General features: G+C 62.2%; 7 protein-coding genes across 7 annotated transcripts; 5 read left to right on the top strand and 2 right to left on the bottom strand.

Annotated features, from left to right (window-relative positions):
* Positions 1 to 6: 6 nt before the first annotated feature.
* Q8F55_009132 (uncharacterized protein) lies at positions 7 to 628 on the bottom strand (the record flags this gene model as incomplete). The annotated part of the gene is made up of 2 exons (XM_069357503.1): positions 7 to 470; positions 514 to 628. 2 exons carry the CDS (start codon positions 626 to 628, stop codon positions 7 to 9), a joined length of 579 nt encoding a protein of 192 aa, XP_069205440.1.
* Positions 629 to 814: 186 nt separating this feature from the next.
* On the top strand, positions 815 to 1,633 carry ARC18 (subunit of the Arp2/3 complex; the record flags this gene model as incomplete). Its single annotated transcript, XM_069357504.1, has 5 exons — positions 815 to 820; positions 855 to 957; positions 991 to 1,074; positions 1,130 to 1,339; positions 1,434 to 1,633. The coding sequence occupies 5 exons, from the start codon at positions 815 to 817 to the stop codon at positions 1,631 to 1,633; spliced, it is 603 nt and encodes a 200-aa protein (XP_069205441.1).
* A 1,071-nt stretch (positions 1,634 to 2,704) lies between these two features.
* On the bottom strand, positions 2,705 to 4,005 carry RPL28 (60S ribosomal uL15 domain-containing protein; the record flags this gene model as incomplete). Its single annotated transcript, XM_069357505.1, has 5 exons — positions 2,705 to 2,902; positions 2,951 to 3,033; positions 3,519 to 3,664; positions 3,717 to 3,725; positions 3,962 to 4,005. The coding sequence occupies 5 exons, from the start codon at positions 4,003 to 4,005 to the stop codon at positions 2,705 to 2,707; spliced, it is 480 nt and encodes a 159-aa protein (XP_069205442.1).
* Positions 4,006 to 4,216: 211 nt separating this feature from the next.
* Q8F55_009135 (uncharacterized protein) lies at positions 4,217 to 5,595 on the top strand (the record flags this gene model as incomplete). The annotated part of the gene is made up of 5 exons (XM_069357506.1): positions 4,217 to 4,258; positions 4,304 to 4,429; positions 4,478 to 4,603; positions 4,904 to 5,155; positions 5,314 to 5,595. The coding sequence occupies 5 exons, from the start codon at positions 4,217 to 4,219 to the stop codon at positions 5,593 to 5,595; spliced, it is 828 nt and encodes a 275-aa protein (XP_069205443.1).
* A 2,749-nt stretch (positions 5,596 to 8,344) lies between these two features.
* On the top strand, positions 8,345 to 9,674 carry Q8F55_009136 (uncharacterized protein; the record flags this gene model as incomplete). The annotated part of the gene is made up of 4 exons (XM_069357507.1): positions 8,345 to 8,680; positions 8,723 to 8,830; positions 8,883 to 9,321; positions 9,373 to 9,674. 4 exons carry the CDS (start codon positions 8,345 to 8,347, stop codon positions 9,672 to 9,674), a joined length of 1,185 nt encoding a protein of 394 aa, XP_069205444.1.
* Positions 9,675 to 10,126: 452 nt separating this feature from the next.
* GCN1 (translational activator of GCN4) lies at positions 10,127 to 18,134 on the top strand (the record flags this gene model as incomplete). Its single annotated transcript, XM_069357508.1, has 5 exons — positions 10,127 to 10,454; positions 10,496 to 10,703; positions 10,755 to 11,145; positions 11,197 to 11,265; positions 11,304 to 18,134. The coding sequence occupies 5 exons, from the start codon at positions 10,127 to 10,129 to the stop codon at positions 18,132 to 18,134; spliced, it is 7,827 nt and encodes a 2,608-aa protein (XP_069205445.1).
* A 182-nt stretch (positions 18,135 to 18,316) lies between these two features.
* On the top strand, positions 18,317 to 19,648 carry Q8F55_009138 (uncharacterized protein; the record flags this gene model as incomplete). The annotated part of the gene is made up of 7 exons (XM_069357509.1): positions 18,317 to 18,384; positions 18,419 to 18,578; positions 18,615 to 18,732; positions 18,768 to 18,869; positions 18,917 to 19,265; positions 19,318 to 19,477; positions 19,532 to 19,648. The coding sequence occupies 7 exons, from the start codon at positions 18,317 to 18,319 to the stop codon at positions 19,646 to 19,648; spliced, it is 1,074 nt and encodes a 357-aa protein (XP_069205446.1).
* Positions 19,649 to 20,299: the final 651 nt, after the last annotated feature.

The following is a 20,299-nucleotide window of genomic DNA, read 5'->3' on the forward strand; positions in this document are numbered from 1 at the left end:
CAAATGCTATAGATCCTTGACCCACATCTCAAACCTGTACCGTATCCCCTTTTCCTCCACATCGCCCTCGGGCACATCCCATCCCACCCACTCGCGCAGTTCGGCGTGTGGCGCCCGGCGCCACCGCTTGTCGGCCGTAAAATCGTCGAGGAAAGCATCGCATGGCAGAGATTCTAGGACGCGAGTGAGGAGAACGCGGTCGACGTGGTCTGGAAGGGACTGGTTGTAGAGCTGCGCGCCGCCGATGAGGAATGTGCGGTGGGCGGTGGAGGGCACGGCACTGATGGCAGATTCGAGAGAGTTGTGCGGGGTCGTGAGGTGGGCGTCTCCGACGTCGACGCCGGCGCGGGACACGACGAGGTTGTGGCGGTCTTTGAGGGGGCGGAATTTTGAGGGGATGCCGTCCCACGTCTTGCGGCCCATGATGACTGCGTTGTGCGTGTTGGGCGGCAGGGCCTCGCCGGTGGTCACTGGGGCGTTAGAGCGAGCGCAGCGAGCTTGAGTGGCACTCACCTCTCGCAAAATACTTCATCTCGCCGGGCAGGCGCCACGGCAGGCCACCGTCGCGCCCGATGCCATTATCGAGCGTGGCGGCGACGACTGCGGTGATGCTGCGTGGTGGTGGCATGGAGTGGGTTGGGTGCAGTGTGAACGCGTGAACCGGCGACGCGTCTGAAGTGAAGGCGGACAAAGTGGGGGGCGGGATAAGCGGGGGCGGTGCGTCATCACCACCCCTGACGCCGACGACACCGAGCCGCTCACTCACGTCCATCTTCGTCGTCACCGTCGTCGCTCGTCCATCCATCCCACCACCATGCCCGTGAGTGCTGGCCCAGAGGCGCCGCTGACCGCAGGCGTACCACTCGGCCTTTAACGACGACCCATCGGTCCGCACGGCGGGCAACACGGCCATCCTGCCGATCAACACCAAGATCCGTGGCCCTGCTCCCGTTGCTTGTGGGTGAGGCGTCTGGCATCGCTGACCCCCAGCCGACCCGTCCCAGCCCGACATTATCGAGGAGGCGCTCGACCTCTTCCGCGCCAACTGCCTCTTCCGCAACTTTGAGATCAAGGGTGGGTGGGGGAGTGGAAGAGGGGAGGAGGCTCGCTAACGCCCGCCCGCCCGCAGGCCCCGCCGACCGCCTGCTCATCTACCTCATCCTCTTCATCTCCGAGTGTCTGACCAAGCTCGCCCCGACGGCCGGCCGCCCGAGCCCAGGGTTTACAGAAGCGACCAAGCAGCTGTCCACGCTGGCCGTCGACAACTTTGCCCTCCCCGGCGAGCCGGGCTTCCCCCTCAACTCGATGTACCACCCGCCTGCGAACCGCACCGAGGCTGGTGAGTGGTGCGCGCCCGCGTAGCGGGTGTGGCGTGTGTGCCCGCGTCGCGGGGGCCTCGCCTCGGCGTGGTAGCCGTGCTCACCCCCACCCAGACGCACTCCGCTCGTACCTCACCCAGACCCGCTCCGAGCTCGCCCTCCGCCTCGCAGACAGGCTCTACCCTTACGAGCAGGTGCTCGGCGCCGACGGCCAGCCGACGGGCCAGCAGGGCCCGCGCACCACCAAGCCGAGCAAGTGGTGGATGTCGTTCCAGAAGCGCCGCTTCATGAACCGCTCGCTGGGCGGGGCGTAGGCGGAGCGAGCGCGAGCGCGAGCGAAGCGAGCAGCGAGCGTGCGGGCCTCGAGTAAGCAGGCTCGCGACGGCCAAGAACTGGCGCTTTTTGCCAGGTAGCTGAACGCGGCTCCCGTGTAGGCGGGGAGAGCGTGTCCACAGTAGGACGATTGAATGCAACGATAACGGAAGCGCGGGTGCTGGGCGGAGAGTGCTCGCCGTCAGTGGGGGAGGATACCCGCGGCGGTTTACGACTAGAGGCCGCTGCGAATGTGCAGCAAGCTGACACTGGAGACTCTGCGGCACGGGAGGGTGACGAGCGCGGAGGTACAGGCAGCTTGGCCTGGGCCAGAGCCTCTGCCGATGCTGGAGGACACGGACGGCGTAGACCTGAGTGGCATTGGCATACTGCACCTCGACCCGAGTGGCATGCTGCGCGAGCAGCTGCGACAACCGGTGATACCCCGCGGCACGGTGGGGTCCCCCGCTACTCTGCCTATCGGCCGCCTGGACGGCGCCGCCGCGCACAAGCTGCACGCGTACCGCCGTCACTGGGCGGGTGGATGCAGACAACAACGCAGCGACACGAATATGCCACTACCACGGCGAGTGGCACTTCGGAGTGGCACTTGCCCATCTCATCAACCACCGCACGCGACCATGTCCCCCGGACTCATGGACGCCCAGCACGCGCAGACTGTACGCAGGCGCTCAACTGTATCCATGACTTTGATCCTTCAGGCTGACCTGTCACCGCCACGTGGGCTGTCCCTGAGCGGTGAAGATTCTGCAGCGCTCGTCTCCTCAAACATCACCTCCGACGTCGTGTGCATCCGGACAGCGCATCCAGACGGCGCATCCGGCCTGCGACGAGCATCAGGACGTTGAAGCGCACGAGACGTGACGAGCGTTTGAGCCTCCTTGAGACACTGATAGGGCCCCCTTGGTCAGTCATCAGCCCCCCTTGCCGCCCCTCGTCCCCGCTCCCAGCGCCCGGGTCGTGTACACGTTGCATTCTCTTGCAACCGTCCCCCACATGCCAAAGTGCGAGGGCAAGCCCTCCCTGTCAACTAGCTATGCCGAACAACTCGCTTAAGCGACGAGCTTGACGACACCGCCGGCCTCCTTGATCTTCTTCTCGGCGAGGGCCGAGACGAAGCGGGTCTTGACGATGAGGGGCTTCTCGATGCGGCCCTTGCCAAGGAGCTTGAAGTGGCCGAGGTGGACAAGGTCGACAACGGGGACCGAGCCGGCGGGGGCCTCAACCTGAGCCTCGGGGAGCGAGATAAGCTGGAGGGGTTAGCGGCCGAGGGTGGGGCTTGTGCCGCCAAGTCCTACCTTGTCGAGGTTGATGGTGGGGCGGTAGTAGTGGTTGCGGAGGAGGTGGTAGTGGCGCTGGCCGACAGTGGGGGCGTAAGCTGCTGTCTCTGAGGGTCTTTGGGTGTCTCGGCGTCGTCGAAGGTCGAGGTCGCGAAAGGTCGAGGCGACTATGACACTTCGACGACGGCGAGACCAGTGCAAAACCTACCCTTTCCGAAGTATCCAGGGTGGTACTGCGGGGATGTCAGCGCAATGCACAAGGGGATAGATGAAGACATCGAAGGCCAGCTAAGAGACAGAGGGAGGTTGGGTAGGTTGGTGGCGGAGGACCGGCGGCATGCCACAGCGGTCTACGATCGCTCTCCCGTCTTCGGGTGATCGTGCTCTCCATCTGCGCTGCTGTCCGTGACGGGGGTATGCTGGCTGTGCGTTTGGCATTGGCAAGACATGTCCGGTGACATGTCCGAAGACGACCTCCAAAAGTGCCAAGTGCCCAGCCAGGCATCCCTCCGTCCCGTTCCAGCTCCCTTCCCAACCGATTCTGTCTCTGGCTCGTCCTCGCTGTCGTAGTGTGTGCGCGCGCTACGTACCTTGTCGAAGTTGGTACGGTGGTGGTGCTGACCACCGGCGAGACCACGACCACCGGGATGCTTGCGGTGCTTGCCGACACGTCCGTGACCGGCCGAGACGTGACCACGGTGCTTGCGGGTGTTGGAGAAGCGAGTCGGCATTCTGCTGGTGTTAGGAGGAGTGTCGAGGTCGAGTTGAGGTCGTCGCTGCTCACTTTAGAACCCTTGATGGATGAAGAGACTGACTCTGTGACTGTTGAGAACTTGGAGTCGTCGAGGGACGGACGCTGGGCGGGCAGGCGGGCGGTCGGTCGGTGGGTGGGACTGGCCGCCAGGCGCTGGGTGGGCGCAATCCTTCCGCGCTCTGCGCTTCTCGACGGATGCATCTGGGCCGCCCTTCTGCCACAAACGGTGCCACCGGCCTCTCGTCGCTTATTTTCTCCCTATCCCCGAAACTCACGATTTGGCGACATTTTGGAAGCAAAGCGAGACTGCACGACGCATTTTCCAACGCGGTTTTTCAGGGTGTTATGTTACGTAACACCACGTGGTTCTTTTCACGTGGCACTTCCAGGCTCTTTAGGAGCCCCACATTCCAGGAACAACAGCTGGTCTTGCTTCGAAAGTGGCGAGTGGCACCCGCCAGGATTAGGAGTTGGACGAACGTCATGGGCCGCGGCGGATCGACTATCTGGGCACGTCTTTAGTATGTACAATGTCTGGCTGGGGAGCAGCTCCAGCCCCGCTCCAGCCCAAGGTAAGTCGACTCCTGCTGCAGCTGCATCGGGTGCTGACGTTCAAGGACCTCAACACCGTGCCGCGCCCCGAGGATGCTGCTTCAGCGTCCAGCACCAACCCGGTGCGCAAAATAGGCTCGGGAAACGCACCGCCGCCCCTCGGCATGGTGAACGGGCTGCCCAAGCCCAAGGTAAGTGGCTCGAAGCTGCTGTAGCTAGATCTGTGGCTAATGTCCTAGGCCGTGAGCGGGGCATCTAGCTCCAAGCCCGCGCCCGGCGATGGGCGCAACGCCCGCGGCCGGTCGAACCTATTGTGTTGGCTAACCCCGGAGGGCTGGGGAAAGCCTCCGCAGGAGGATGGAGAGGTAAGCATGCCTCACCTGATATACCTACTTCTTGCTGACGTACAAGGTCGGGGATGCGAGGCCGAGCACCGCGGCCACCATAAGCAGCAAGCCATCGCCGCAGTTGGACTTGCCGCCTTGGCTCACCGACGTGGCCGTTGGCGGGCCCATTGCGCCCGATCCACTGCCCCCCCGGACGGCACGGCGGGCGCGGCCCCCACTGGGTATGCCCGGGTTGGGCAGGACCAAGGTGCCAACCCCGCTCCAGTCAACGGTGAGCGAGCCGCATTTGCCGCAGCCACCTTGTGGCTGACGTCCTAGAAGAGCGCACAGAGCATCAAGCCCCACGTTGCTCAGATACGCGGCAGCAACAGGGCACCGACTGCCCAGGAAGTTCAGACGGCACTGGACAAGGGGGTCGCCCGGCTGGTCAAGAGGACGGCCATTCTCATCTTCCGCAAGGCAAACCTTGAGACGAGGCTCGATGATTCTGTAAAAACAGACAAGAAGAGGTTGAAGGCGCTCGGCTTTGACCCCGAGCAGCCCTGCTTTCAGTTTGAGACAGTAGACGAGGTGAGTAGACAGCCATTTGCCCCCCAACAGTATGCTGACCTTGGCCACAGGTCTACGAGATGGCTCGGAAGCCAATGGGCGCCATCTGCCATAACATCACATCCCGGTTCACCAGGCCGGAGTTTATGGCCTTCTTGACTTCGTGACGGGCGGACGAGACGGGTCCGCTCGACCCCACCGACGACATCGTCGACCCGAAGAGTTCGGTGCCACCTCCCGTCCAGAAGCTGTGGAACATCCACGACTGGGCGAGCGCCCTTGGTGCCAGTGTGGACCTCCTTGACCAGATCCACCTGCTCCCAAACGGCGAACCCTCGCCCATCCCGCTTCACACAGCGGGAAATGTCCAAGTCGTTCCCCTGGCCGACAACCTTGCGAAGAAAGGCGCCCTCAACGAGGTGTGCCAGATGCATCTGTTGGCCATCCTGAGGCACCAGTAGGGGCACAGCGTCGCGGAGATCGCTAGTCTTCTTAGCTACATTGGGGAGTTGAGCGAGGGATCCGAGCAACGAGCCATGGTCCCCATTGCCAACCGACTCCGCTGGATCCGAGTTGTCGGAGACTTTCGACGCGCCATTCAAGGGAGCCCAAGTGCGGAGATCAACCTGGCAGACGCATCCCACACGGCAATGGAGCCACCGAGCATAGCTCGTCTGCTCCGCCACTACAACCGCCGGCCGCGGGGCGTCAAACTTGACACCGCTGCCAATTCCATCCGCTCCAAGCGTGAGGAGGTTGTTGGCTTGGTGAAGAACGCGGACCTCCGTCTCTTCTTCAATGAGGAGTTTGCACGCTGTACTTAGACAAGGATACGTCCACCAACGACCTCGCCAGCCTGAATTGGTGCATCAAAGCCCGCTGGAACAAAGATTGCGACGCCATGTGGCCCCCAAGCTCCCAACTCTCTGTCGGCGATTTCTACGTACATCTTGTCCGCGAGCTCGTGTCTAAAGGGTACGCTTGGCCCGGTTCCATCCACACCGACGCCCCGACAGGTGTTGGCATGGTGGACAAAGCCTCAGGCTTGCCCTGCAACCACTCGGGGGTGCTGGGGCACCCAGGTCGGGTCAGCTTCGCCCTACATCAAGCGCATGGGATACCCGGCGAGGACGGCGTGGGCGCGCAAGTTGAGATGTGGTACACCAACACCTTGCGCAGCTCTTGGGGCTACCCCGCTCTCCTTTCCCTCATGACCTCGATGGCGCAACCTCTGTCACTTCTTCAAGGTCAAAACCATTGCCTTCGCCACGATTGACGAGGTCATCGGACTGAAGCAATCCCCACTCGGCCCCATCTGATGGACATGTCCCAATGGACTGCGCCAGGGCTTAAGCGCTACGTCCAAGATTGGCTGGACGGCAAAAGCCGATCCCTCGTGTCAACCGACGACTTGGTCGACGACACGAGCCGCATCCCCCCCGCCATCCAGAAGCTCGCCAATCTGAGGGAGAGGGCAAGCGTCATGAGCCCCAGCATCGACTTGCTGGATCAAGTCCATCGCCTCCCAAATGGCGAAGTCTCCCCGGCTCCCTTGCACACACGGGGTAACATACAAGTTGTCCCCGTGATATACAATATGGGAAGCAAGGAGGGCTGGACGAGGCCAGCAGGCTGCACCTGCCGGCCATCCCGGGCAACCAGCAGCAGCACCAGGTTGGCGCCATAGCGGGCCTTCTCAGCTACCTGACGCAGCCCTGTGAGAGCTCTGTGCGGCGTAAATTGGTATCACCGGCCAACTCCACGCGGGGGATCGAGGAAGTGGCGACTCTGCGGAGCGCCCTCAGAGGCAAGGACACCTTAGTCGACCTGGCTGCTGCCTCGCGCACGCCACTCGACAGGCCATCCATGGAGTGCTTGCTCCGCCCGTACCATCGCCGTCCCCGCAAGGACGAAACAAAGTCCGCTGCCGATCAGCTCCGCCTCTGCCGGCGGAAAGCTCTGCGCGCCACACCAGCTCCTCTTCAATGCCGAGGGCGTGTGTACGTTGGCGCTCCCACCAGGAACGGCTACGGATGACATTGCCCAATTGGTGTGGTGTATGCGCACTCGCTGGCAGGACGACTGCGACCGCAACTATCCTCCCGACGCGGCACTCACAATCGGAGACCGCTATCTCTACCCCGTTGGAGAGTTTCCCCGCAAGGGCTACAACTATGGCAGCAGTGCCAATGGCGGTAGCCTTGGAGTCGGGCTGCTGGACCTCGCATCGGGCCTGCCTTGCACGTTCTCCGGCTTCCTGGGCCCTCCCGGCCGTCCAACCCTGCTGTTGCACGGGAAACATGGACTCCCGGGCTCGGTCGGCTTCGACACCGAGGCCGAACTATGGGCCTCCAATCTGCTTCGACTGAGCTGGAGGTACATACTCCTCCCTCGTCTGCTTCTTGCGCGGTGTCGCTGCCCCGCTGTCCGCTCTCCTGGACACCCTCGTGACCGCCGGCCTGCACACGCCGTGCAACCTTGACCACTTGTCTGGTGTCGTGTTTTTACGCAGATGCATCTATTGTTAGTACGTGGAGGGGAGCCGTGGGACGGAGCGTGACGGCCATGCACGCCCGCCACTACCGCCACCAGGGGAATTCTCCTCACAACTCTCACCTCCAGCCCCCTATTGTCCGAACTCTATCCCGTCTATCATCGGATCGATATATTCGTCCAATTTCTTTTAGCTCGTTCACCAAGTTCAACAGGAGGGCCACTTCCCCTGGTCATGGGATGAAAGGTTTGACGAGGGGAGGGGTCGTCATTCGACACAGGCATCTGCCACACCTCTTTTCATGTGTATTATTGTGCTTCATACACACTAACAGCATACTTGACCTCTGAAGTTACTATATCATACATGCATAGTTCCTCTAGGAATGGTCCTTCAGTTCTCCTTACTCGTAGAACCAGTAACTGGCGGGAGTGGCAAGCCGTGGGCCAAAGGAAGGCGGCCCGTGCGCACCCCACGCACGCCTACTCGGTCTGGCGCTGCCAAGTCTGCCGCCGATCACTTGGATTATTGGGAAGCGAGCAGAACGCCAGTACACACGCACGCACGCCCTGCACGCCTTGGCCCCCAGGTGACGCGGCGTTCGTGGTCGACAGTGTTGGTACATAAACAACCCCCAGGCCCTCAACTTGGACATTCCTTCTCCACCTACAACTACTCTCCTTCACCTCCTCATCCCTCATCCATTGTCAACAACAATGTCCCGACTCAAGAAGCCACCCGCCAAAGTCCTCAACCAGTTGTACGCCTTCTCCTACAGGACAACTTACACGAAGAACAAAGAGAAATTCCGTCTTGAGGAGCCCATTGTGTCTTCCTTCGTTGACCGCCTCGTTCTCGAGAAGCAGACGTGTACCGTCTTTCAACGCACATCAAGGACCGGTGCCTCCCCTTTAGATGCCACGGCGGTGTTCTTCCCCATTCTCCACGACACGAGCGAATGGAGTCTCATCGTCCTCCTGATCAACTTCAGGTTCATTTTGCACTTCCAGTGGCGTCCTGTCGATGATGAGCTCGCTTGTCAACTGGAGGATGTGAGCTCGCCATCGCTGTTGATCCACCGCTGACAACCTTAGGCCTGCTTGCTCCGCTGGTTATCCAGTCTTCCCGAGCCTACTGGATGGAAAAAGTTCACGCCGAGGGACAAGAAGAAGCCAGGAGAGTGGACTGCCGTGCATTACGACGTGAGTGCCTTACCGTAACGTTTGTTGTCAGCCACTGACTCAGTGTACATAGTGCACCCAGTTCGAAGACACAGATGTAAACAGCGGCGTGTACCTCCTCGAGCAGATGCGCATCATGGCTCATTACCCATACCGCCCAGATCGAGCAAACCATCCAGAGTCGATGGTGAATTTGCGGATGGACCTCCGAGCGTTCCTGGAAGGCGAGCCATCTGAACTGGCGGGGCCTGCTCGCCATCACCCCCTCATGACCATCAGCGCAAGCGACGTCCACCACGTTCTGAGGAACGTCCCCGACCCGTCGCCCCCAACAGGGGAGGGAAGCAAGAGACATACTCTGGCTTCCAACATGGCTTCTGCGCACCGCGACAACTTTGAGGCGCTCCGTACACGCGCCATCTATCGCGGTGTCGCCCAACCTTCTCGGATGTACAGATATCAAGATGTGCTAGTGGCCACCCACGCCCTAGATGAGAATGATGACGAAACGAGTACGTGAACACCCAAGGTGTGTGGCACCACGCTGACGTCTGATGCCATAGGCATTTTTGCAGTTCCTCGAGCATTGCTGAAGATCCTCGCTGTCAAGGAGGCTGGCTTCATGGACACCGCAAAGATTTCGGCGGTCGCAGAGCACAATCCTGAGGGGGCCAAGCTTCTTGCCGAGTTCAACAATAAGCTCAAAGACGGAGGATATTTAATGTCGTCAGAGAACCTCGATCGACTTGATCGTGGAATGGACGATGTGATTGCCGGCAACAGATTCCTGCGCAGGATCGACGAACTCAACCGCGCTGTCAATAGGGGCGACATCTCCATGGCCCTTTCCGTGGAAGGGGAATAGCAGGGTGATGTAAGGAGAGTGAGAACGACGGCGCATGGCAGTCGCATGCCGTGCCACCGCTCCCCTCCACATGACAATATCAGATACAAATGCATGATATCATGAGAACATGGGTAGTACCTTTGTCATGCACTTCCTAAACCTTCCTCTGCAGTTCTAAGCAATCTGCAGACCGAGAAGGAGGCTGAAGTGACATGGCCGCCACCTTGATACCAAGCAAATCACGTGACTGAATTGTGACTTTGCCAGCCAGCGCTCATGTCGTTTGCACAACTGGAATCCAAAAAAGCGCTCCTTGTCGAGTGCAAGTGGAATCCCACATCTCGTCCTTCTCGTCCCTCTTATCTTTATCCAAAAGGGGCGTTCTATCACAACCGAGAACGCCCTCCACCCCCATCTCCTTCACCATTTCAACTCCTAAACCTTTCCGCAAGCTACAAGCCCAACGGGGCATGTCGACAAAGGCAAAGGTCGGCTCCTGGCTCGGCAAGGGCAGCGCCGAGGCCAAGGGCGACGCGAACGACTCGGACTCGGAGGCGTCGGACATTACGGCGCCGTCCGAGGCTGGGGACGCTGCCCCTCCTGCTCGTCAGGCCGATGACGACGATGAGGACGACGACGACGACGACGGTGCCATCACACCGGCGGACGCCGAGGCCGCTCGCGAGCTCAACATTGACTGGGAGGTCGTGCTCCCCAAGGTCCGCCCCGCCCTCCTCGACAAGAGCAGGAAGCGGAGAGAAGATTTTGTCGCGCGCTTCCTCTACGTCAGCGATGAGTGTAGGTTGAGCTCGGGCACGCGGCGGTGCTGATACGCTCAGCTCCGGCCCCGGCACAGATCCCCGGTCTGCTCAAGGAGCTGCTGTCGTCATTGACGGCGAGCGGTGACCTCCAGGCGGTGGAGCTGAATGCGAGTGTGCTCATGGCGCTTGTTGCGCGTGACGAGAGCCAGCAGGCGGCGCTCAAGCTCGGCGACAAGCTCGTCAAGTGGGCCGTCGCCGAGGTCGAGAAGGCTGCGGCTCCGAAGTCGTACGTGGAGAGAGCACACCTGCGTGCGGAGCGTAGCTGACCATGCACCAGCACCACCGCCCTCTCCCTTGTTCCCCAGCTCACCCTCGTGCTCTCACTCCTGAGCACATTGCACAAGTCGCGCGGCGACAAGTTTGCCTCGTCGGCCCAGTTCAATGACCTCATCCTGGCCCTCGCGACCGTCACAGACACGACCGAGGCGCGCTCCGCGCCGACAAAAAAGCACCGCATGGACCGTATCCGTCACAAGGTCAACGTTCGCATCTGGCGCGTCCTCCGCCAGCTCTACGACGCCTTCCCCCAGATCATCACCCTCCTCGTCACGAAGAACCCAACTCCCGTTCGTTCGGCTGTGCTCCTCGGTCACGTCGTCGGTGTTGCCCTGAGAATCAAGCCTGCGAAGAGCAAGCCTGATGGAAAGAGTGTCATCGAGGCGAACAAGGTATGTTGTGATTTCTCGGTTCCGAGGTATCAGGGTCCTGACGACTCGAAGGAGGCCATCATCACGTACTACTCTACGACGATTCTGTCGGCCAAGACGGCCCTCCCGCCACATGTGCCTGTGAGTTGTGTGCTGTGTGACCGGTGACTGACCTGTAGTCGGCGCTCCACGAGTTCCTGGGCAACTTTGTGGGAGAGGATGTCCTCGTTGGCAAGCTCCTGCCCACCGCGGAGAAGATGCTGCTCCGCTCTGCCGAGATCGCCCTGCCCATCACTGCTGACTTGCTGGACAGCGCCAATGTCGACATCTCGGCGACTGTCCCCGGCAAGCTCTCGGGTGCGATCGTATCCGCGTCCAAGTCGTCCAACGCCGACACCCGCGCCAAGTCGGTCCACCTTCTCAAGGCTGTCGCCCGCCACACCTCCAACCCAGAGTCCCTCTCCAAGCTCACGACCGAGCTCCTTGCCCTTCCCAAGACTGGCAAGTCGGCCAGCGCTGAGCAGCGCGTGGCCCTCTACACCATGGTCACGGCCATCCCCGTCGGCGCTGCTTCGGCCGTCGTGGTCGACACCCTGCCCCCTCTCATCGGCAAGGAGGCCAACGAGGCTGCCCTTACCGCCCTTGCCGTCGCGCTCGGTACCCACCTCCCCGAGCCTCTAACTTCGGGCAACGCCGTTGCTGCGGCCTCGGCCACGGCGATCGCCAAGGAGCTTGCCTCGACCAAGCTGTCAGCCCGTAGAGCCGTGTCCAGCGCCGTCGGCACTGCTGCCTGGTCTGTCTACACCAAGCAGGGTCAGTTCTCGCCAGAGGGTGAAAAGGTCCTCGGCTCGCTTGTCGCCCCTCTCGAGGCCAACCTCAAGACGGCGTCGGCCAACCTCCCTTCGAACGCCGCTGGCTTCCTCGAGGGCTTCGTTGCCATCGCCCTTGCCCTTGGACCCTTCAAGTCGCTCAGCTCGACCTCGAAGCTTGCGTCTAGCCCGCTGATCAAGGGCCTGCTGACTGTTGCGCCCAAGCCATCATTTGTCCTCAACGACAAGGTGTACACTAAGCTGAGCACACATGATGACGAGATCTGGCTCCTGCGCTCCCTCCGCGCACTCATCTCGACCAACGACAAGATTGAAGCCGATGTCCGTGTCGCTCTCGGCCTCGGCCTCATTCACCTCGCCTTCGACTCGAAGCACTCTGACGTCCGCCGTGAGACCTACACCTCTGTCGCCGAGCTGTCCGCCGTTCAGCCCAAGCTCATCGCTCAGATCATCCGTGAGGCGCTCGCTGCCTGGCTCAAGATCCAGGACGAGCGCCGCGCTGCTGCCCGTGCCAAGCGTGCCGTTGGCGAGGACGAGGAGTTTATCAAGCCGCACTCGCGCGAGATTGGGCGTCTCCTCACCGCGTCCATCTCCCGCTCCACCACCGCCGACAAGGTTGCGCTGGAAGAGATTGCCGCCGACCTCGTCGTCATTGCTCACCACCCCGAGATTGGCGAGGACTCGCAGGTTTCCTGGATCTCCCTCGTTCAGACGCTCAACCTCGACCCCCTGGAGGTCGTCTCCATGCAGCGCCAGCACATCCTCGACCTCCTGTGGGATGCCGCTTCGGCTCCGCCCAAGGACTCGCGCTTCGCCGAGGCTGCGTACCGCGCCATCGCCACCCTCTCCTTCATCGACCCCGAGGAGTTTGTCCGCGATGTCCTTACCCAGCTCAAGGCCGACCTCGACCCTGCCGCCCTCGACTTTATTGGCATCGAGGAGCGTGGTATCTGGCAGACTCCTGCGGACCAGATCTTTGTCGACGTCCTCTCTCCCAAGAAGGACGTTGCTGAGAACAAGAACCGCAAGAACTACGCCGACGAGAAGTGGGAGCAAGAGGTCCGCGAGCAGCTCGCCAAGAAGAAGACGACTACGATCGGCGCCAACCTCTCCAAGCAGGACCGCGCTGCCGTCAACGCCCAGCTTGCCAAGGAGGCTGGTATCCGCCAGCAGATCAGCAGCCTTCAGGCTCGTCTCTTCCGTGGACTCGAGCTTGTCGCTGCGCTCGCCGAGTCGCAGATCACTGCCGTCGAGAACCAGCTTGGCACCCTCGCCCACCTTCTCATCTCGAGCGTGTTCGGCCCTGCTGCGTTCCTCGTCAACTCGCGTGCATTCGACGTCTTCATCAAGCTCAGCACTCTGGCCTCCGACAGGCTGGGCGACTACCGCCGCATGATTGCCGCTGCCATCCTCCGCAGCTACGACGCGCCCTTTGTCCCCGAGGACTACCTCAACGAGTCGGTCAACGACCTCACCACCCGTATCCTCCACCAGGTCAACTTTGTTGCCGCGCAGAGCCCGCTCGACAGCACAACATTCACACTCGTCTCCATGCTCCTTAGCCGCATTGTCAAGGAGGGCGGTGTTGGTACCGAGTCGCCGCAGAGCGACGAGGCGCAGGAGCAGCTTACCCTCGTCGTGTCGATTATTGCGTCGACGGCAGGCGAGTTCCAAAACGAGGCCTACCCACGCCTTCAGACCATTCGCGACCTCATCCACATCATCGGCAACCACTCGAAGCTCGCCAAGGACGCTTCGGCTGCCCTCGTCGACGTCGGTGACGCCATCCGTGACGTCGCTACCGAGCAGGAGATCAAGGAGATGATTGCTGGCACGCTCTCTGCCGAGTCCAATGTCCGCAACTCTGTCCTTCAGGCTCTCCAGCCCGTCGACCTGACGGAGCTCAACTACTCGGAGGAGCTCTTCATCGCCTCGCACGACGCCGATGAACAGAACGCAGAGCTCGCCGACCACTTGTGGGAGGACAACGGCCTTGACGTCCCCGAGACCTACCTCGACTCGCTCATCCGCTACCTCGCCCACTCCAGCGCGGCTGTCCGTGTTGGTGCTTCGGCTGCTCTTGCCGACGCCGCCCAGCAGTTCCCTGTCCAAGTCCAGCCCACTGTCAAGGGCCTTGAGGACCTGTACGTCGAGAAGGCCAAGCTCCTGCAGCCCGAGTTCGACCGCTTCGGTATGATCATCCCCGAGACGCTTGACCGCCCCGACCCCTGGGAGTCGCGCGTGGCCATCGCGTCGACCTTTGAGAAGCTCGTTCCTCTCATCCCCGAGTCGGACGTTGTCGCCATTCTCGACTTCCTTATCAAGAAGGAGGCCCTTGGAGACCGCCATGAGGAGGTTCGTCGCAACATGCTCAACGCGGCTGTTGCTCTTGTCGAGACCCACGGCGGACAAGACGTCTCGGGCCTCATGGCCATGTTCGAGGGTCACCTTGGCCAGAAGTCGACGTCGCAGACCTCCGACTACATCAAGGAGGCTCTCGTCATTCTCTTTGGCCGTCTGGCCGGTCATCTCGACGCCTCGGACGAGCGTATCCCCAAGGTTGTCGACCGTCTGGTCGAGGCCCTCAACACGCCGTCGGAGCTTGTGCAGTCGGCTGTCGCCGAGTGTCTCCCCGCCCTTGTTGTGGGCATGTCGGACGAGGTCGAGTACCTCGTCGACCGCCTCTTCTCGACCCTTACCACCGGCAAGACCTACGCCGCTCGCCGTGGTGCCGCCTACGGTCTTGCTGGCGTTGTCAAGGGCCGTGGCCTTCAGTCCCTCAAGGAGTACGAGGTCCTGGACAAGCTCACCGAGGCTGCCGAGGACAAGGGATCGTTTGAGGGCCGTGAGGGTGCTCTCCTCGCCTTCGAGACGCTGTCCGCTACCCTGGGCAAGGTGTTCGAGCCCTACATTGTGCAGATCATCCCTCTCATGCTCACGCTCTTCGGCGATACCAACACTTACGTCCGTGAGGCCGCTGGCTACGCTGCCAAGGTCATCATGTCCAACATCTCGGGCCACTGTGTCAAGCTCATCCTGCCTACTCTTCTGAGCGGTCTCGACGAGAAGCAGTGGCGTACCAAGAAGGGCTCAATCGAGCTGCTCGGTTCCATGGCGTACTGTGCTCCTCGCCAGCTGTCGCTCTCGCTCCCCACCATCATCCCTCACCTTACCGGCGTCATCAACGACTCGCACGCACAGGTCAAGTCTGCCGCCAACGCCAGTCTGAAGCGCTTCGGTGAGGTGCTCAACAACCCCGAGATCAAGGGCATGCAGAGCACCCTAATGAAGGCGCTCGCCGACCCCACGGCCAAGACAAACACCGCTCTGTCGGCGCTCCTCAAGACCACCTTCCACCACTACCTGGACGCTCCTTCGCTTGCCCTGGTCATGCCCATCATTGACCGCGGTCTGAGGAACCGTAGCTCCGAGACCAAGCGCAAGTCGGTCCAGATCATCGGCAACATGGCCGCGCTCACCGAGTCTCGCGACCTCGTTCCCTACCTCACCGAGCTCATGCCTCTCATCCACGACGTCCTCGTCGACCCCGTTCCCGAGGCCCGTGCCACGGCTGCCAAGTCGCTCGGTACTCTTGTTGAGCGTCTCGGTGAGAAGAACTTCCCCGAGCTCGTCGACCAGCTCCTGCAGACTCTCCGTTCCGACACGAGCGGTGTCGACCGCCAGGGTGCCGCCCAGGGTCTCTCCGAGGTGCTCTCGGGTCTCGGTATGGACCGCCTCGAGGGCCTCCTCCCGGACATTATCAACAGCACATCCAGCCCCCGCCCCTACGTTCGCGAAGGTTTCATCTCGCTCCTCATCTACCTCCCCGCGACGTTTGGCAACCGCTTCTCGCCCCACCTTGCGCGTATCATCCCGCCTATCCTCAAGGGCCTGGCCGACGACTCGGAGTACGTGCGCGACGCCTCGATGCGTGCAGGCAAGATGATCATCGCCAACTACTCGTCCAAGGCCATCGACCTACTCCTTCCCGAGCTCGAGAAGGGCATGCTCGACAGCTCTTGGCGTATCCGCCAGTCGTCCATCTCGCTCACTGGAGAGCTTCTCTATCGTGTCACTGGTATCAGCGGCAAGGTCGAGCTCGAGGAGGACGAGACTGCCCGTGGTGCCGACCAGACCCGCAAGGCTCTGCTCGAGGCCCTCGGTGCCGACCGCAGGGACCGTGTTCTCGCCACCCTGTACATTGTCCGCCAGGACACTGTCTCGACCGTTCGCCAGTCGTCGATTCACATCTGGAAGGCGCTTGTCCAGAACACGCCGCGCACCACTCGCGAGATCCTCCCTGTTCTCATGCAGCTGCTTATCCAGCTCCTCGGCAGCACCTCTGTGGACCAGCAGGAGACTGCCTCGCGCACCATTGGCGAGCTGTGCCGCAAGAACGGCGAGCGTATTGTTGCCGAGCTCATGCCCGTCCTCAAGACTGCCATCAGCTCGAACGACCCCCGCACCAAGGAGGGCGCGTGTCTCGCCTTCGCCGACGTCATGGACGCTGCTTCCAGGGACGCGATCGAGTCGCACGAGGACGTCATCATCTCGTCCATCCGTGGCGCGCTTGTCGACCCCTCTCCTCGCGTTCGTGCCGCCGCGGCGCGCACTTTCGACACGATGCAGCAGCAGATGGGTGCCAAGGCTATCGACCAGACCATCCCCACGCTGCTCGAGGCCATGCGCAACCCCGGCGAGAGCTCGGAGACTGCTCTCCAGGCCCTCAAGGAGGTCATGAACGTCCGCGCCAACAGCGTGTTCCCTGTCCTCCTGCCCACTCTTACCGCCCAGCCCATCAGCGCGTTCAACGCCCGTGCCATTGGCGCCCTTGTCCGCGTCGCTGGCTCGGCACTCAACCGCCGCATCGACACGCTTCTCACCTCGCTCGTCAAGTCGCTCGAGGCCGACCCCGAGGAGGAGGCCCGCGAGGCGCTTCTCGAGGCCATCGAGTCGCTCGTCGCCTCGGTCGAGGACTCGGACGGTGTCCACCTCCTGGAGATGCTTCTCATTGGCTGGGCCAAGGACGTCAACCCCGTCCGCCGCGCCACTGCGTGCAACATCTTTGGCACCATGTGCCAGGTTACCGAGGCCGACACGGAAGACTACCGTGTCGACTGGGTCCGCATCCTCATCTCGCTGTTCGACGACCCGGTCGAGGAGGTTGTCACTGCGGCTTGGGAGGCCCTGGAGCACTTTGTCAAGACCATCGACAAGGACGAGCTCCAGAGCCTCGTTGTTCCCCTCCGCCGTGCCATCGAGGCTACGGGCGCTCCCGGCCGCACCGTCCCCGGTTTCTCGCGCACCAAGGGTGCCCAGTCGGTCGTGCCGATCTTGCTCGCTGGTATCCTCAGCGGTACCCAGGAGCAGCGCGAGCAGGCCGCCTACGGTATTGGCGACCTCGTCCAGCGTACCTCGGAGGCGGCGATCAAGCCCTACATCATCCAGCTCACCGGTCCCCTCATCCGTGTCATTTCTGGCCAGTCGATCGCGCCCCAGATCAAGGGTGCTATCCTGCAGACCCTCACGGTGCTCCTGGAGCAGGTGCCGCTGCTTGTTCGCCCCTTCCACCCCCAGCTTACTCGCACGTTTGTCAAGTCGGCTTCGGACCCTGCGGCTCTTTCGGTCCGCAACCGTGCCGCCGCCGGTCTTGGCGAGCTCATGAAGCACCAGCCCCGTGTCGACCCGCTCATCACCGAGCTTATCGGCGGTGTGGCTTCTGCCGACAAGGAGGTTGCTCCTTCGGTCGTTGCTGCTCTTGCCGCCGTGTGCAACAGCGCCGGCAAGAACATTGGCCCCGCTGCCAAGACTTCCATCATTGAGCTTGTCGAGGACGCGTTCATGCTCGGTGCCGGTGACTCGTACAACAACGCGATTGCCTCGGTGCTCTCTGGCCTTGCCAAGTTCGACGTTGAGGCGATCAGGCCCGTTGTCGATACGTACCTGGCCGCGCCTACGCCTCCCGCCCCGCTTGTCAGCACGTGTATCGCGTCGCTGATTGAGAACGCTCCCGACGCGTTCTACGAGCTCGACGTGGTGGAGGACATTGTGCGCAAGGTCCAGGCTTCCGTGTCGTCTGACATCGGTGTCATCGCCCGCCCTGCCCGTGAGGCGCGCGACCTGATGCGGACGACTGGTCAGTACGAGAAGGACACCAAAGTGCAGGCGGTGCTGCGGTAATGGCTGTAGGGTAGATTTGGAAAGGATTTTGTGAGATTAGAGTCGTCGTAGTCGTCACCTCAACAAATGCATGTTACAACAAATGATCAAAACAATGGAATTTGCTTCCGTCGGGTGTCGATGTCAACAACAAACCTGACAAGGGGCGTCACTTTCGACTTGAATCATCTGCAACACGCACAATGTCGAGACTATCAGCATCCAGCACGCTTGCGCCGGCCCACGAGGAGCTGTACGCGGCGGCGGCCGAGTGAGTGTGGGCTCTGGGCCTTGCTGACGCGCAGGTTCGTGTCGACGTCTGCGAACCCGACGTACCTCGAGCAGCATCGCACACGGTTTCGCGAGCGCGCGCTGCGGGACGTGACGATCAACACGAGCAGCGAGTATGCGCTGCTGGACCCGACGAACCCGCTGCTCGTGCGCGACGAGAAGGAGGCGCAGAAGGTGGGCCGGGGCGCGGGGCGGAGCTGACGTCGCAAGGACTACTTCCGCCGCCTAAAGTTCAAGTATCTCGAGCAGGAGGCCAAGCGGTCATTCCTGTTCAGCATTACGGGCGACGAGCCGCAGCGAGTCATGCCGGGGGAGAACGACGAGCTGGGTGGGTGTGCTGCCTGGGCGAGACTAACGACCCAGAGCAGAGCAACGCGGCGAAGAAGGCCAAGCTCAAGGCGACGAAAGACGAGATCGAGGGCATGCGGCTCGAGTCGCTCGCTTTAAGCAAGACGAACGGCGAGGGTGGGTGTTGGAGCCGGTGTGGGCGGGAGGAAAGTCTGACGCCGCAGCACACGCGCAGAACGCGCGCGACGCAGCAGAGGCAGCGAGCCTGCGCAAGCAGATCCAGGACATGGAGCTCGAGCTCGCGCGCATCAAGGCCGCGCACCCGCCGAGCGAGCGCATGACGGTCGACGAGGCCAACGCAAAGCTCGACGAGCAGACGGACGCGCTCGAGCAGCTCACCGAGGCGATCGGCGCAACGGGCCGCAGGACGGAGGAGCTGCGCGACCTCGTCGCCCGCGCCGCGAAGGAGGTGCTCCGCCTCGCGCGCGACCGCGAGCGGGAGGAGGTGCGCGCTGCGCAGGTCGCGCGCGGGCGCGAGAACGGTGGGACGCGGGTGCACGACCTGTGTGGATGGTAAGTTGGCGGTACTGCCTCGGCGCGCTGCCGCGCAGCTCACGCAGCCCAGGTACGCCGCCTCGCTGTCGACCTACCGCGCCCTGCTGGGCATCCGCGCCGTGCGCGCCCAGTCCGAGGCTGAGCTCGTGCTCGAGTACGACGTTGGGGCAAAGGAGACGGCGAGCCTCACGCTCACGTTTGACGACGGCGGCAGGCTCGAGGACGCAAAGGTGGGCTGGCAGCCATCGCAGCTACTGCCACTCGCACACGGGCTGACCATGCAGCTGGCCGGCTCCGACGTCGACGTCACGCCCATCGCCGCCGCGGCGGTGGAGAACAACGACGCGGCCGGACTCATTGCCGACGTCTTGGTCCGCCTGCGCCCGCTGCACCGGCCATAAGCCCCGGCCTGGGGCGAGGCGGCGCTCCTGACGCCGTCGCCTGGCGGGCCCGGCCGAGGCCACACTCCTGACGCCGCCGCGACCCCGACGCCCCCGCACCTGGCGCCGACGCTCCCCGACGCCCCCCGCCAACCGCCTAACTTCGTAATGTAGAAACACCAGACGCCGTGTACACTATGCCACTTTACCCTCGACGCGCATGCTTTCCCTCACATCCCCCTCACCCACCCTGGCCACGCCGTCGCCACGACGAATGCCACCCCCAGTCGCCCGGTCACGCGACGACCCCAGATCTGACGGCTGAAACCCCCCTACCCTAACAAAACTTTAAGCTTCGTCACTACCATATACTGCCCCGCCTGGTGATACCACAGGCACTGCAGAATAATATACGTTCCATATGTTGATGTCATGCATCATTGCCAGTGGGATAATCTACAGTGACATGCGTGCAATGGCGTGTCTGCAAGGGAGGAGTAGATGGAGGAGATGGCTCTACCGAAGCAATCAATCGGGAGCAGCAGGGAGATGGCTGGAGAGAATCCTGAGGGGAATGTGGCGGCGGTGGCGGCCGCGCGCAGACTGCCGCAAAGGCAAGATGATGATACCCACCGCGCTGTGGCTCGAGCTAGCGAGCGCTACCGGGCGCGG

The sequence above is a fragment of the Vanrija albida genome (assembly GCF_041260175.1).
Source record: "Vanrija albida strain AlHP1 chromosome Unknown contig_7, whole genome shotgun sequence".
In the NCBI taxonomy this organism is placed as follows: domain Eukaryota; kingdom Fungi; phylum Basidiomycota; class Tremellomycetes; order Trichosporonales; family Trichosporonaceae; genus Vanrija; species Vanrija albida.